Source organism: Bos indicus, chromosome 8 (genome assembly GCF_029378745.1).
Source record: "Bos indicus isolate NIAB-ARS_2022 breed Sahiwal x Tharparkar chromosome 8, NIAB-ARS_B.indTharparkar_mat_pri_1.0, whole genome shotgun sequence".
NCBI classification, from domain to species: Eukaryota; Metazoa; Chordata; class Mammalia; order Artiodactyla; family Bovidae; genus Bos; species Bos indicus.
Window position 1 is genome coordinate 10712773 of NC_091767.1, and position 15153 is coordinate 10727925.

A 15153-nucleotide genomic window follows, 5' to 3' on the forward strand; every position below is an offset into this window, starting at 1 on the left:
CTGCTCTTTAGTTGCTCAGTCGTGTCCGACTCTTTGCAACCCCATGGACTGTGTAGCCTGCCAGTCTCCTCTGTCCATGAGATTTCCCAGGCAAGAATACTGGAACGAATTGCCATTTCCTTCTCCAGGGGATAAGGGTACCTCCCTTCTAAAGTGGAGAGGATGACACACAATATTGGAGGGTAAGCCTCGTGGAACTGCTGATGCCTGATCCTTTCCAAAATACAAAAAAAAAAAAAAAAAGAGAGAGAGAGAGAGAGAGACCGGTTCCTACGGATCAACCTCATCCATAGATAAGTCTGTGCGTGAATGCGTGCGTGCGTGCATAAAGGCTAAGTCGATTCAGTCCTGTTGGACTCTTTGTGATCCCATGGACTGTAGCCCGCCAGGTTCCTCTGTCCATGGAATTCTCCAGGCTAGAATACTGTAGTGGGTCGCCAGGCCCTTCTCCTGGGGATCTTCCCAACTCAGGGATGGAACCTGCATCTTTTATGTCTCCTGAATTGGCAGGCGGGTTCTTTACCTTTCGCCACCTGGGAAGCCCATAGATGAGTCCAGGGGTTCCCAAACTCAACCGCATCTTATAACTACCCTGGGCTCTTTTTTAAATTCCAAAGCCCGGGTCACCTCCCAGACCCATCCGATCACAATTTCTACAGGTGGGATCCCTGGCCAGGTGATTCTCACGGGCAGACGTGTTTGGGGACCACACTGGCTGAACACCGTTTAGGGGATGTGTTAAGGCGCTCAGCCTTAGCCACTTCTCCTTTTCCTTCCTCTCGTTGAGCGTCTCCTGCCGGGGCGGGGGTTGGCGGAGGATCTCCGCAGCCGTCTCATCTCTCCACCTCCTCCTTCTCCTCCATCTCCGCAGTGTCCAGGCCCCGGAGCTCCCCGGACGACCTGAAGGCGCTGACTCGGAACGTGAACCGGCTGAACGAGAGCTTCCGGGACTTGCAGCTGCGGCTGCTGCAGGCCCCGCTGCAAGGGGAGCTGAGCGAGCAGGTGTGGAAGGCGCACGACGCGCTGCAGAACCAGTCGGACTCGCTGCTGGCGCTGGCGGGCGCGGTGCAGCGCCTGGAGGGGGCGCTGTGGGGGCTACAGGCCCAGGCGGCGCAGAGCGAGCAGGCGGTGGTCTTGCTGCGGGAGCGCGCGGCCCAGCAGAGCGACGCGGCGCAGCTGGAGCTCTACCAGCTGCAGGTGGACAGCAACCGCAGCCAGCTGCTGCTGCGGCGCCACGCCGGCCTGCTGGACGGGCTGGCGCGCCGGGTGGGCGCCCTGAGCGACGAGCTGGCGGACGTGGGCGGCGCGCTGCGCGGCCTCAACCTCAGCCTATCCTACGACGTGGCCCTGCAGGGCACGCGGCTGCGAGACCTGCGCGTGCTGGTGAGCAACGCCAGCGAGGACGCGCGCCGCTTGCGCCTGGCGCACCGGGGCTTGGAGCTGCAGCTCAAGCAGGAGCTGGCCGTGCTCAACGGTGTCACCGAGGACCTACGCCTCAAGGATTGGGAGCACTCCATCGCGCTGCGCAACATTACCCTGGCCAAAGGTATTCCCCTTTCCGCCACGCACCGGGCCCTCGGGGACTGCGAGGGCCCTTACCGCTCAGCACTTCTTCCCACATGATGCACACGACTCCCCTAGGCCTGGGAGTCCCACTCCCTCCCCAAGCCCACACCTCCTTTATTAAGTCTCGCCCTCAAAGACCCTGGAGTGTCCCATCCAAACGGATTATGTGCATTTCCAGGCCTGCACAGGATAAAGGTCCTCCCTGCCACCCCGCTCCTCCCCCAAGACAGCACACACTCTGTTCACACCCCGAGCCATGAGAATGGCCAAGGGTGGCTCCCGGGGCCCTGGGTGGTCAGAGCCTTGGATGTACCAGCCAGAGCCTCCAAGAGTTTGGGGTTGGGGAGGAAAGCAGGGCTCAAACTGGGGGTAGGGGTGCTCCCCCGGTGTCCTGGTGCTTCCATTGTGTTGGGTTGCATCCCCGACATCTACAAGGCCTGCACTTGGCCAGCTTCAAGACCAAAGAGAGAGCCTGGAGTCAGCAACAGGAACATGGATGGTTCACCGGAAAGGGGAGCTGACAAGTCTGAAGCAAGGTTCTGCAGCGACTCCCCGCTGTGTGTGGCAGACATCTGGCAGGTCCTGGCCGTGGTCTTTGCTCCTGGGGGAAGGGGAGATTGCCAGTTATAGGGGGATTTGATGTGGGGTGGGCTCATTGGTTACCAGGGAAACCAGCATAGGGGCATGCCCCTCACCTCCCCTTTGATAAACTGTCACTAGCTAGGGCCCAAGGCAAGTATGTAGGAAGGTCAATGATGTGAGTAGGTGTGGGTGAAGCAGGCATTGGTCAGGTGGGGGATGGACAGAGAGCAAGAGAACAGCCATCTTGGGTGGCCTGACCATACACAGGTGGAGCTACAAAAAGTGGGAGAATTCCAAATTTGAACCTGCTCTTCCAGGCTGTTATAAAGCCATAGTTCATCCAGGTAGAAGAACATATTTTATTTTCTTTAACAGTGTGTTAGCTTCAGTTTTCACTCTTACATATAATGGCAAAAATGTGCAGGCCTCCATTTGGCCTATTGCTCCAGGTCCACAAACATCAGCATCTTTACAGCCAACCTCCCTCTCTTGCAAACCTGACTGACTGCACCCCTACTCACCTCTCCCCAATTCCTTCCCACTGGTGTCCACCCTGCACATCATTGTCAGAGACACAGTTAGTGAAATGTACTTTCCCTGCACGACCCGCTGCTCAGAACCTGCCATGACTGCCCCGGAGTCTGTCAGGTGCACCAAAAGTCCTTAGGCTGACAGTGGACAATGATAATACCACTTTGAACACCAGCTCTGTTGGGTACCAGGCCAAGTGTAACTCATAGAATGTCTTTTAAAAACAATCATGAGATTCAGGAAACTGCTCACAGTGGCAGTCTGGGAGGTGATGGGCCAGGATTCGAACCCCAGCTTTTCTGATTGCAGAGACGATGTGCTTTCCATTGCATCCCTGTCCCCAGCCTGTCTTTCCTACCTTCTCCTCCACCTGGTCCCCTGTACCAGGGTTCACTCTGCAGGGGCCAGTCGAGCAATGTCAATGCATAAAGTGACTTTGGTGTCAGGGGAATAGTAAGGGTTATGACAGGTCTGGCCCGTTTTGGCCTCGACATAGACAAGGTCTTCCCATTTTTTCCAGAGAAACCAGAAACATGGAATGTTCTAGAAATTTTTTAATTGTTTAACTCCGTGGGCCAAATACTACATATCTGTGGTTCCTGTATGGTCCGCAGACAGCCAGCTTGCACCCTCTGCCCTGTGTGAAGCATCCAGTCCAGTGGGACATGTCTTGTCCCTGCCCTGGAGACACACCCCTCCTTGCCCACTCCCTTGGCTTTCATCCAGCCATTCCTCCCACTGCAAAGCCCTCTTCTTCTTCCTCCTCATCCAGACCCCACTGCTCCTTCCCATCTCACTCAGACCCACCTCCTCCAGGACCCCACTGGCCTCTCTAGTTCACTGAAGTCTCCCTCCTCTGAGATTCTGTATTTATCAGAGCAGAAAGTAGTCATGATGAAGACTTCTACTTATAATACTTTCCAAGTCCGGTTTATAATAATAAAACATCATTTGGTTTTAAAGTGGGTCCCCATCACCAGCTGTGAGCTTCTTTGAAGGCAGGGTTCACTGGAGAGCCAATAGGATTTCTGCAGAGAAGCAGCTGAGGCTCCAGGAGGAAGTACCTGGCTTACTCCAGGCCACACAATTAGAAATGATCCAACCTAGGGCTTTTGTTTTCAACAGCTTTAGTAAGGTATAATTTGCATGGCTTTCCTAGTGGCTCGCTCAGATGGTAGAGAATCTGCCTGCAATGCAGGAGACCTGGGTTTGATCCCTAGGTTGGGAAGATCCCCTGGAGAAGGAAATGGCAACCCACTTCAGTATTCTTGTCTGGAGAATCCCATGGAGAGCCCATGTCATCAGATGACTGGTTTTCTTTCTTGGGTGACTTTGGGTTTCACGTTTCAGAAATCAAAGAACAGGAGGCAGTGTGTCTTCTTCCAAATCCACACACCTGGGGTCTCAGCTTCTTGTTTCCTTGACCTCCCCAGTCTGCATGCTAAGTTGTTTTCAGTTGTATCCAACTCTTTGCGACCCCATGGACTGTAGCCTGCCAGGCTCCTATGTCCATGGGATTTTCCAGGCAAGAATACTGGAGTGGGTTACCGTGTCCTCCTCCAGGGATCTTCCCGACCTAGGGATCGAACCCACGCTGGGTTATGCCTCCTGCATTGGCAGGCAGGTTCTTTACCACTAGCACCACGTGGGAAGCACCACCCCAATCTGGTCAGTACTTAGTAATAGCAGCGACGCTGAATCATAACCTACAGTGAACCTACAGGTGAACAGACATTTTGTCAACTTTAGTTTTCTACATGGACATTAACGATTGCTAATCCTCACATCCTACAAAAATGGTGTTACTGAACCCATTTTATCTTTTTTTTTTTTTTTTTTGGCCATGCCACGTGGCATGTGAGATCTTAGTTCCCCAAACAGGGATTGAACCTGAGCCCCCTGCAGTGGAAGCGCAGAGTCCTAACCACTAGACTCCCAGGGAAGTCCCTGAACCCATTTTATAGTTGAGAAACTGATGAATTTCCCAATGTTTATTACAATTGGCAAGTAACAAAGTGACAAAGCCAAGGTTCAAAGTGGGTCTTTCTGGCTCAAAAAAAGCATGTTTTTGTCACTAAGTATGGTACTTTCCAGGGCGGAGAGAGACTGGCTAGGAGCCATGAAGACAGAAGAGAGAGTGGTCCCTCAGGTCTATCCCTATATTGGGAGGTAGTCACTCCTGTTGGGCTTTCCCGCGGCTCAGATGGTAAAGATTCTGCCTCCGATGCAGGAGACCCAGGTTCTATCCCTGGGTCAGGAAGATCCCCTGAAGAAGGGAATGGCAATCCACTCTAGTATTCTTGCCTGGAGAATCCCATGGACAGAGAAGCCTGGCAGGCTACAGTCCATGGGGTTCCAAAGAGTCGGACACAACTGAGCGAGTAACACTTTCAAGGGAACACTTTTCCACCAGGCACTCCCCCTCCCTTCCTCTTCCGGTCCACAGATGATGTCCCCGTGCTTCTTGCTGGTGCAGCCTCCTTGGCCTTATCGAGCATTTCACATTCTTAGTTTCTGAGTCCACTCTCCTTTTGGCTCAAGCTAAAACAGCTCCAGATCACCCATTCGCCATGGTTCTTCCAGTGGAATCCTCCAAGCGGTCTTTCTTTGGTTCTGAAACTAAGTTCCACCCTTGCTTCCTTTATACCGAAATTTCCTCTGAGTTCTGCCCAGGACTGCCTTGTAGTCTTCAAGCTTCACATCTTTTTAAAATTCGTATTTATTTATTTACTTTGGGCTGTGCTGGGTCTTCGTTGCTGCACCGGGCTTTGTCCGGTGTGGTGCACGGACTTACTGTGGTGACTTCTCTAGTTTCGGAGCACGGGCTCTAGAGCACGGCTCAGTAGTTGCAGCATGAGGGCTTAGTTGCCCCGTGGCATGTGGAATCTCCCTGGACCAGGGATCAAACCCCCTGAATTGGTAGGAGGATTCTTTACCGCTGAGCCACAGGGGACATCCCAAGCTCTGCATTCTTGATGGGCTGCTGGCTCTTCAGAGATGAGCACCATTTGGCCCCTGCCCCTCCCAGGACCTCCACTGTGCTGTATCTCCCTGTCCCTCCTCCCTCTCTCATGGTTGCTGGGGAAGTTGCTGGGGACCCAAATGGTGTGATTAAAGAGAGTTCCCTTTGGCATAGCGGAATATAATTACCATGTAACTGCAACAACACAAAACTCTACCCTGGCTTTTGGATAAGGGATTTTTAGCAGATAAGCTTTGCTGAATTTGTATATTGTGGTCTGAGTGGCTTTTGTTGACTAGTTTTGTTCAGTTCCACTCAGTCTTTAAACACAGACACACACCGCACACCCTCCCACTCTGCCTTTTCCTGGCTCAGAATCCACAAATGCTCCACTGTGTATATTTTTATATATATGAACTTGTTTATGTTATTCTTGAGCATGACCCCAAATGGTTGCATTCTCTCACTTTGTTCCACAGTTTTCTACGGGTTTTGCCTCTGGCTTGTCTTTTGTGTACATTCACCGTGGTGCTCTCTGTTTCCTGCTTTGCGTTCTCAGCACTGATCAGGTCTGTTGAAATCTCTCTGCGGTGCTGAAAGAAGCAGAGAACCTAGATGATCAGGCAGGCGAGGTGTTCCAGGAGAAGGAAAGCTAACCAGAGAGGGGAGGCTCCCAGGAGGGGTAGTGTGTGAGCAGGGGCCTGACGGCAAGACTCTGCAGCCACGTGTTCAGCTGCAGTAGGCTCTGTTCGCTACATGGATGTTCGTAGACTCCCAGAAGGTTAGAGTGACAGATGGGCTCTGAAATCAACTAGCCCATCCCTCGTTTTGTAGTTAAGGCCCTGGAAGCTCAGAGCAGAGAAATGACCTGCTGACATCAAATCCCCAGCCAGTGGCCCTGCTGGGCTAGAAAATTCATCTCTCAATTCATGAAAGCAAGTTGGCAAAGCATACTTATCTGTGGGCTGCTTTTTCAAGGAAAAAAATAGACCATCTAGTAGAGAGTCCCATTCAACAAATATTCATATGTAGGGACTGTGTCTCCACCTCCCCTCACAGCGAGTGGCAGGGGGCTCTATTGTTTCACCTTCCACATCCAACTCTGCTGGGAGGGGAATGGAGTGTGCAGATAATATTTGAATGAGCTTTCTTTTTTTTTTTAAGAATTTATTTATTTTTGACTACCCTGCGTCTTCTGTAGGCTCTTCGTTGCTGTGTGCAGTCTTTCTCTAGTCGCAGTGGGTGAGTTTCTCATGTGGCTTCTCTTGTTTGGAGCACAGGTTCTAGGGTGCAGGGGCTTCAGTAGTTGTGACACACGGGCTTAGCTGCCCTGTGACATGTGGGATCTTTGTTCCCATACCAGGGATTGAATGCATGTCCCCTGCGTTGGCAGGCGGATTCTTAACCACTGGACCACCAGGGAAGTCCCTTGAATGAGCTTTAAGCTTCTCCTCTTTCACACTGTCACTGTCTCATCGTCTCTGTTTCATTGGAACAGGTCAGAGCACAGGTGAGGTGAGGTCCTGCTGGGACAGGAGGGGAATGCATGCTGTGGAAGTCATTGGTTGCACCCAGCCTTGCCCACTGCCCCTTTGCCTGAGGCTCTGGGGAAAGCTGGCTTTGCAGGCTGGCCACAGCCTGGTGCATATACTTGGGGCCCCAGAGAGGGTGCACGAAATGAGGCTCGAGAGCTCACGACAGTGTAAAATGTCAGTGTAAACGTCAGTGACGAGAATCCAGAGCCCCAGTGACATCAGGGAAGTGGAAGCAGAGCCATTACTTGCGGGACCCCACCTCCAGCAGCTGGCCTGGGATTAGCATACTTCTGCTGGAGTGTTTACATTACAGTCTCGGGTCACTGTTTCGCTGGCTTCAGGCCTGCCGCATCAGCTATCAGTGAACATTTGTTCTTGGCAGGTCATTGTCTAGATTCCAGCACCCACGGGTCCCCCACTGCATCTCTCATTCCAGGATCCGGGAAGGGAGAATGAATTGTCTTTCCCTTCCCGATGGCTGATCCTCAGAAGAATCCTGGTGTTTCTGCCCAGTGTGCGTGCGTGCTCAGTCGCTCAGTTGTGTCCGACTCTTCGTGACCCCGTGAACTGTCGCCTGCCAGTCTTCTCTGTCCATGGGGTTGTCCAGGCAAGAATACTGGAGTGGGTAGCCGTATCCTCCTCCATGGGATCTTCCCGACCCAGGGATCAAACCCAGGTCTCCCACCTTGCAGGCGGATTCTTTACCATCTGTGCCACCAGGGGAAGGCCTTCTCCCCAGTCCCCAAATCCTTTGTTCTGAGCTGGAGATGCTTCCAGCTGAAGCGGCTCAGGGCAGTCGGGTGAGTGCGGAATTGCGCTGGGGGGTGGGCTAGACCGGTGGACAGACAGGGACCTAGGCATGGGACTGCTCTGCTCCCACTTCCCCTGTCCTCTGTGGCAGGAGCTGGGAGAAGAATGTTGACACCAGGCCAGAAGCACAGTGAGGGACTCTGGTCTGTTCCTATGATTGAGGAGAAGTGGACTCTGCTCCTCCTGTCCCAGCTTACCTCTTTTCCGACCTGCTCCAGTGATAGAAAAGATGAGATGGCGTAGATGGTGAGAATCTTAAAACTCATCCGAATGTTACTCAAAGAAAATGAAAAAATGCATTTGCAGGAACATGAATGGGCCTAGAGATGATCATACTAAGTAAATCAGACAGAGAAAGACAAATATCATATGATGTCACTTACATGTGGAATCTGAAGTATGATACGGATCAACATGTCTATGAAACAGAAACAGACTCGGAGATACAGAGGACAGACTTGTGGTTGCCCGGGGGAGGGGGAGGCAGGGAGGGATGGATTGGGAGTTTGGGATTAGCAGATGAGAAGTATTAGGTATAGAATGGATAAACAGCATGGGCCTACTCTGTAGCACAGGAACTATATTCAGTATCCTGTGGTAAACTGTAATGGAAAGTATGAAATATATCAGTTCAGGTCAGTCACTAAGTTGTGTCCGACTGTGACCCCATGAACTGCAGCACGCCAGGCTTCCCTGTCCTTCACTATCTTCCAGAGCTTGCTCAAACTCATGTCCATTGAGTCAGTGATGCCATCCAACCATCTCTCCCTCTGTCGTCCCCATCTCCTCCTGCCTTCAGTCTTTCCCAGCATCAGGGTCTTTTCCAGTGAGTCAGTTCTTCGCATCAGGTGGCCAAAGTGTTGGAGTTTCAACTTCAGCATCTGTCCTTCCAGTGAATATTCAGGACTGATTTCCTTTAGGATGGACTGGTTTGATCTCCTTGCGGTCCAAGGGACTCTCAAGAGTCTTCTCCAACACCACAGTTCAAAAGCATCGATTCTTCAATGCTCAGCTTTCTTTACAGTCCAACTCTCAGACCCGTACATGACTACTGAAAACCTAACTCAGGATCTGACTACTCAGGACCTGACTTGATGTCATGTTCTCCGGAAGCCAGGCTGACAATCTGGAGCTTGCTTGGACTCCTCCCTTTCCTCTGCCCCAACCCCCTTCACGGCTCTCATCCAGGTGATTCCCGAGGCTTGTCTCTCCCTCCTTCCTCACTGCCTCCCTCATCGGGGTCCTCCCGGCCTCCCTTCCTGGCTCCAGCTTCTCTCTCTTTCCCACTGTTGCTGTCTGATTGATCCTGTCAGTGTTCAGCCTTCTTTATAGTCCAACTCTCACATCCATATATGACCACTGGAAAAACCATAGTTTTGACTAGACAGACTTTGTCGGCATATTGTAAATATAAAAATATTATAGATATATAACTGAGTCACTTTGCTAAATAGAAGAAACTAGCACAGCATTATAAATCAACTATACTACAATAAAATTAAAAACAATGCTCATGCAGGGACCACTGGGATGGCTTACACCATATAGCAGCTTCCATGACTCCCCAGAAGTCATTCCTTGAATCTCACTCATGTGCTGGATGCTGTGTGGGGCCCAGGGCCATGGAGAGCGGGGCTCTAGCCCCACAGGTAGGCCTCTTCTCCTTGGGGACCACAGTCTGAGAGGAGTGACAGTGACAGGCACGTGGATACAGGGTGGCCTGTCCAGTCTTGGATGCTTCCCTGGGGAATCTGTGCACAGTGATGCTCGTGGCTCCTCCCAGCTCTGAGATGTGGGGGTTCCGCCCTGGTGCCCTCTGAGATCAGAGGGGTGAGTGTGAAGGTGAGCTTCAGAGCTGAGAGCGACGGGCCTCTGAGAAGGGAAAGGACTTGGCTAGTATTTGGGGACACCATGAGGAGAAAGCTTTGGCTGAGGTGGAGGAGAGTTTGTATCGAGAAGCATCAGACTGTGAGTTTGCAGAAGGGGTCAGGTTGGGAATGATTTGCAGGAGTCTCCAACAGAGAGGGCTGCTCGTTGTAGTGTGAGGGGCTTCCGAGGGCTCTGAGTTCACCTGATTTTGATGGGATCAATTGGACAGCAACAGTGGGTCATTGAGAGAAGCTGGAGCCAGAAAGGGCTCCACCCCTATGAAGGAGACAGGAAGGAAGGAGGGAGAGACAAGCCTCGGGAATCACCTGGATGAGAGCCGTGAAGGGGGTGGGGCAGAGGAAAGGGAGGAGTCCAAGCAAGCTCCAGATTGTCAGCCTGGCTTCCGGAGAACATGACATCAAGTCAGGTCCTGAGTAGTCAGATCCTGAGTTAGGTTTTCAGTAGTCATGTACGGGTGTGAGAGTTGGACTGTAAAGAAGCCTGAGCATCGAAGAATTGATGCTTTTGAACTGTGGTGTTGGAGAAGACTCTTGAGAGTCCCTTGGACAGCAGGGAGATCAAACCAGTCCACCCTAAAGGAGATCAGTCCTGGGTGTTCATTGGAAGGACTGATGCTGAAACTGAAACTCCAATACTTTGGTCACCTAATGCAAAGAGCTGACTCATTGGAGGAGACCTTGATGCTGAGAAAGATTGAGGGCAGGAGGAGAAGGAAGTAACGGGATGAGACGGTGGGATGGCATCACTGACTCAGTAGACATGAACTTGGGCACACTCTGGGAGCTGGTTAGGGACAGGGAGGCCTGGTGTGCTGCAGTCCATGGGGTCGCAAAGAATCAGGCATGACTTAGCGACTGAACAGGAACAAATAGATCTCAAGAATGCATCACCAGCAGTCAGCGCTGATTTGAAGAAGTGCTTGGTCCTCAGAGCTCCAGACAGCCTGGCCCCTTGAGACCCAGACTGGCCACATTCCAGGCTCCTCTGAGTCAGCCTGGCTAGTACCACCCGAGGACACGACTAAGCCCTGGAAATCAGCACCTGCCTTTACTAGCCACCCTTGCTTCTTCCCAGTTAATCTCTAGTAAAGGTCTTCACTAACCACTTGCTGTTGTTGTTTAGTCTCTCAGTCATGTCTGGCTCGTCACGACTTCATGGAGTATAGCCCACCAGGCTCCTCTGTCCATGAGATTCCCCAAGCAAGAATACTGGAGTGGATTGCCATTTCCTTCTCCAGGGGATCTTCCCAACCCAGACATTGGCAGGCAGATTCTCTACCACTGAGCCTCCAGGGAAGCCCACACTAAGCACTTAGTTGTATCTTAAAAACTCTATCCACGTGTAGGATATTTTTAGAATCTGGCTCTTATTGAACTGGCAGGGGGGTTTCAGATGGGGCTATTCTAATAGCCATCCTCAGTAATCTCAGCATAGTTCTGATGAAGCATTTTGAAGAGTAGGGTACAAGTGGTCAGGACATTCTTGCCACTCACAGGTTCTCAAGCCCGTTTATATCCACCATGTCACTGAGTTCCCTTACTCCTCACTGCAAATACCTGAGGAAGGAATTTCTACTTAGATTTTACAGACCCAGAATTTGAACCCAAGATCTCCATCCTCAAATCCCACCTTCCGAGTGATGTCTGTCTCCTTGATGCCTCTCCATCAGAGTTAGTCCAAGAGATAGCATCCTGTTTTTGCTAGAACTACTGCTGGGAAGGTCCATGTGTTGGGTCACACCCACCTTGGAGTGAATAGAAGAAATGGAGGACGTGGTCTCTAGCATCAGTGACCTGGTTGAGCCCAGGGTGCTGAGTTTCCTAGGGCAGGAAGGAGGGCAGGAAGGAGCAGGGAAGAGTGAGAAGGGGTGGAGTGGTCTGGGGGCAGGAGAGGGTGACAGCCCTGTGACTGTGATGACAGAGATTCAGGAACTGCTGTCAGCAACCTTTGCTGCAGCCTTGACCTGGCCGGGGGATTGCTGGCGTGGGCATTATAAAGCTCACTTGCTTCTTCCCGCTCTCTTTCTCTGCAGTATAATCTTAGGCGTGTTCCCGACAGGTGTGGTGTCTCGGTCCTATTGTCTGGAAGCTGAGGTCCCCATGGCCAGTCTTACTTTGTTTTTCTTCCTATAAAAGAGGAGTGAAAGTGGATCAGTCGTGTCCGCCTCTTAGCGACCCCTTGGACTGTACAGTCCATAGGTTTCTCCAGGCCAGAGTACTGGAGTAGATAGTAGTAGTAGCCGCTCCCTTCTCCAGGGGATCTTCCTAACCCAGGGATCGAACCCAGGTCTCCCACATTGCAGGCGGATTCTTTACCGGCCAAGCCACCAGGGAAGCCCTGGTGAAGAGAGGAAGATGATTACAAACCGCGGTCCTCCTCACATGATCCATGCCTTGTTTAATGATCTGTGCACTTTTCAATTGTTGATTCCTTTTTTCCTCTGTTCTCAATGCATTGGATTCTTAAACCGCTGTCAACTTTGGTTAGGGTCTGAGGACAGTGCCAACTTTGGGAATGTATCAGTACATCTTGATCTTGGCCGCCTGGCTGTTTTGTGTGTCTTAACACCCTCTGATCTCATATACTCGTTCATTCGGCAAGTATTTATTGAGCAAGCATGACTGCTAGGGGGCGAGTATACATGTTTCGGTTTCCTAGGGCTGCATGGCAGAGCAGCACAACTTGGGTGGCTTTTTGTTGTTTACTCAGTTATGTCCAACTCTTTGCGACCCCATGGACTGTAGCCCACCAGGCTCCTCTGTCCATGGGATTTCCCAGGCAAGAATACTGGAGTGGGTTGCCATTTCCTCCTCCAGGGGATCTTCTTGATCCAGGGATTGAAGCCAAGTCTCCTGCATTGGCAGGAGGGTTCTTTACCACTGAGCCACCAGGGAGGCCCCTGGGTGACTTGAAACAACAGAAATCGATTCTCTCACTGTTCCGCAGGCTGGAAGTCTGAGATCCAGGTGTGCACAGGACCATCCTCCCTCTAAAAGCTCTGGGGGAGGATCTTTCTTGGCCTCTTTCTCTACTTCTGATGTTGCTGGCTATCCGTGGTGTTCCTTGGCCTGTAGACGCGTCATTCCAACCTCGGCCTCCATGGTCACCTGGCCTTCTGCCCGTGTGTCTGTCTGTCAGGACACCAGAAATTGGGTTAGGACCCACCCTACTCCAGTCTGACCTCATTTTAATTAATTACAGCAGCCAAGACTCTCTTTTCAAAGAAAGTCGTATTCTGAGATCCCGGGTGGACCTGAAATTGGCAGGGACAGTTTGACCCAGCGCAGTACAGCTGGGGCATTTTCCTTGGTCCTCTTTTTTGTCTCACTGAGCAGCCAGAATGGAGAGTTTAGAATCTGGGTCTTCACAGCCAGTACAGGGATGCCAAGGGTGTGGTCCTGTCTCAGGGAGCTGGCCATTTTCTTGGGAAAAAGAGAACATGTACACTTGTGACTACAGGACATGGCAGTGTGGGATAAGCATCAGATTGTATCAAGGACATGTGTTCAAACAGGCCCTGCCCACATGTGGCAGGAATGATGGATCAGAGAAGGCTTGGCCACGAGAGTGGCAATGAGCAGCCTTGGTGGGGCAGGTAGTGATAGGAGATTGATGGGGAGGGCCCCCTGGCTCACCAGCCTGGGAATAGCAGGCTGCAGGGCATGAAGGGACAGGTCTCTTCTGGGAATGATGTGACGTCTCGCATGATGAGCGAGGCCGGGTTGATGGGGCCAGACAGCCCTGAGCTGATCCACGGCTCCCTCACTCATTAGCTGGCTGTGTGGTCATCTGAACCCAGAATGTGTGGACTGAGTCAGATCACACAGGCTAGAATCCCTGCCATGCTGGAGCCTCACCGTGGAAGGAGGCCCCACCAGGGAGCATTTAGAAACCCCTTCTTCCATCCAGGTGCTCAAGCTAGAAATCTGAACCTGATCCTGGCTGCCTCCTCTGCTTTCACCTACATTAGCCAAGGTCTGTCTCTTCTACTTCTTAACAGCCACTGACATCCCTCCTCATGGCTACTTCCCTAATTCAGGGCTCCCCTACCTCTCAGCTGGGTGCAACCTCCTCCTTAGCCTCCCTGCCTTTATTTCCCCCTGTTCCCATCCCTTTTCCAACACCGCAGCCCGAGCACTCTTCCTTGTGTGCAGATCTGGCCACACTTGTATTTCAGGTCCCTCCTGTGGCTTCTGGTGCCCTCGGGGTCAAGTTCAACACTTGCACCAGGCCTCAGAGACCCTCTACTTTCTCATCCTTCTTACCCCATCATGTGTCCCCCTGGCTTCCAATCCTACCAACTCTCACAGATCTTTAAGCTCTTATGGGGATTGTTCTCTCTGCCTGAAACTTTCCCCTTTCACTGTGTCTTAGATAGTTAAGGCTGTTATAACAATACCATGGGCTTCCCTGGTGGTTCAGTGATAAAGAATCCAGCTGCCAATTCAGGAGACTTGGGTTTGATCCCTGAGTCGGGAAGATCCCCTGGAGAAGGAAATGGCAACCCACTCCAGTATTCTTGCCTGGGAAATCCCATGGACAGAGAAGCCTGGCGGGCTGTAGTCCATGGGATCACAGAGAATCAGAACATAGCAACTAAACAACAATACCACAGACTGGGTGGGTGGCTTAAAAGGCAGAGTTTTCCTTCTCACAGTTCTGGAAGTTGGAAGTCTGAGACCAGGATTGGGTTCAGATGCAAGCCTTCATCCTGGCAATGGCTGCCTTCTTGCCACATCCTCCTATAGCAGAGAAAGCATGCTTGCCAGTACAAGTGTGAGGAAGGGAGGGAGAGAGACTGCTCTCAGAGGTCTCTTCTTATAAGGGCACTAATCCCATTATGGGGGCCCCACCCCCACCCTCATGACTTCATCTAACCTTAATCACCTCCCAAAAGGCCCCAACTCCAAATACCATCACATAGGAGGGTAGGGCTTCAACACATACCTTTGATGTTGGGATGAGGGAGCCACAGACATTCAGTCCATAACACACTCCCACTCCTCCCTTTACTTAGCCACTTCTGTTCCTCCTTGCAGTTTCACTGTGGATGTTACTTCTTCCAGGAAGGTTTCCCCGATTTCTGCCTCCCCCACCCACAACACACACACATACAAAGGTGGACTAAGTAGAGCCCCATGTGCCTCCAAAGCATATTTTTGACACTTCCTTTCTGTAGGAGTGAGGGGTTTTTTTCTTTTTAATATTTATTTGGCTGCATCGGGTCTTAGTTGCAGCACACGGAATCTTTCACTGTGGCCTGTGGGCTCCGTAGTT

General features: G+C 51.6%; 1 protein-coding gene across 1 annotated transcript in view; it reads left to right on the forward strand.

Annotated features, from left to right (window-relative positions):
• The window catches only part of SCARA5 (scavenger receptor class A member 5), a 133485-nt gene that overhangs the window by 76043 nt on the left and 42289 nt on the right, over positions 1–15153 (forward strand). The window contains exon 4 of the mRNA XM_070794420.1: positions 872–1546. Within this exon, the coding sequence (XP_070650521.1) occupies positions 872–1546 (675 nt within the window). The remainder of the gene's footprint in view (positions 1–871; positions 1547–15153) is intronic.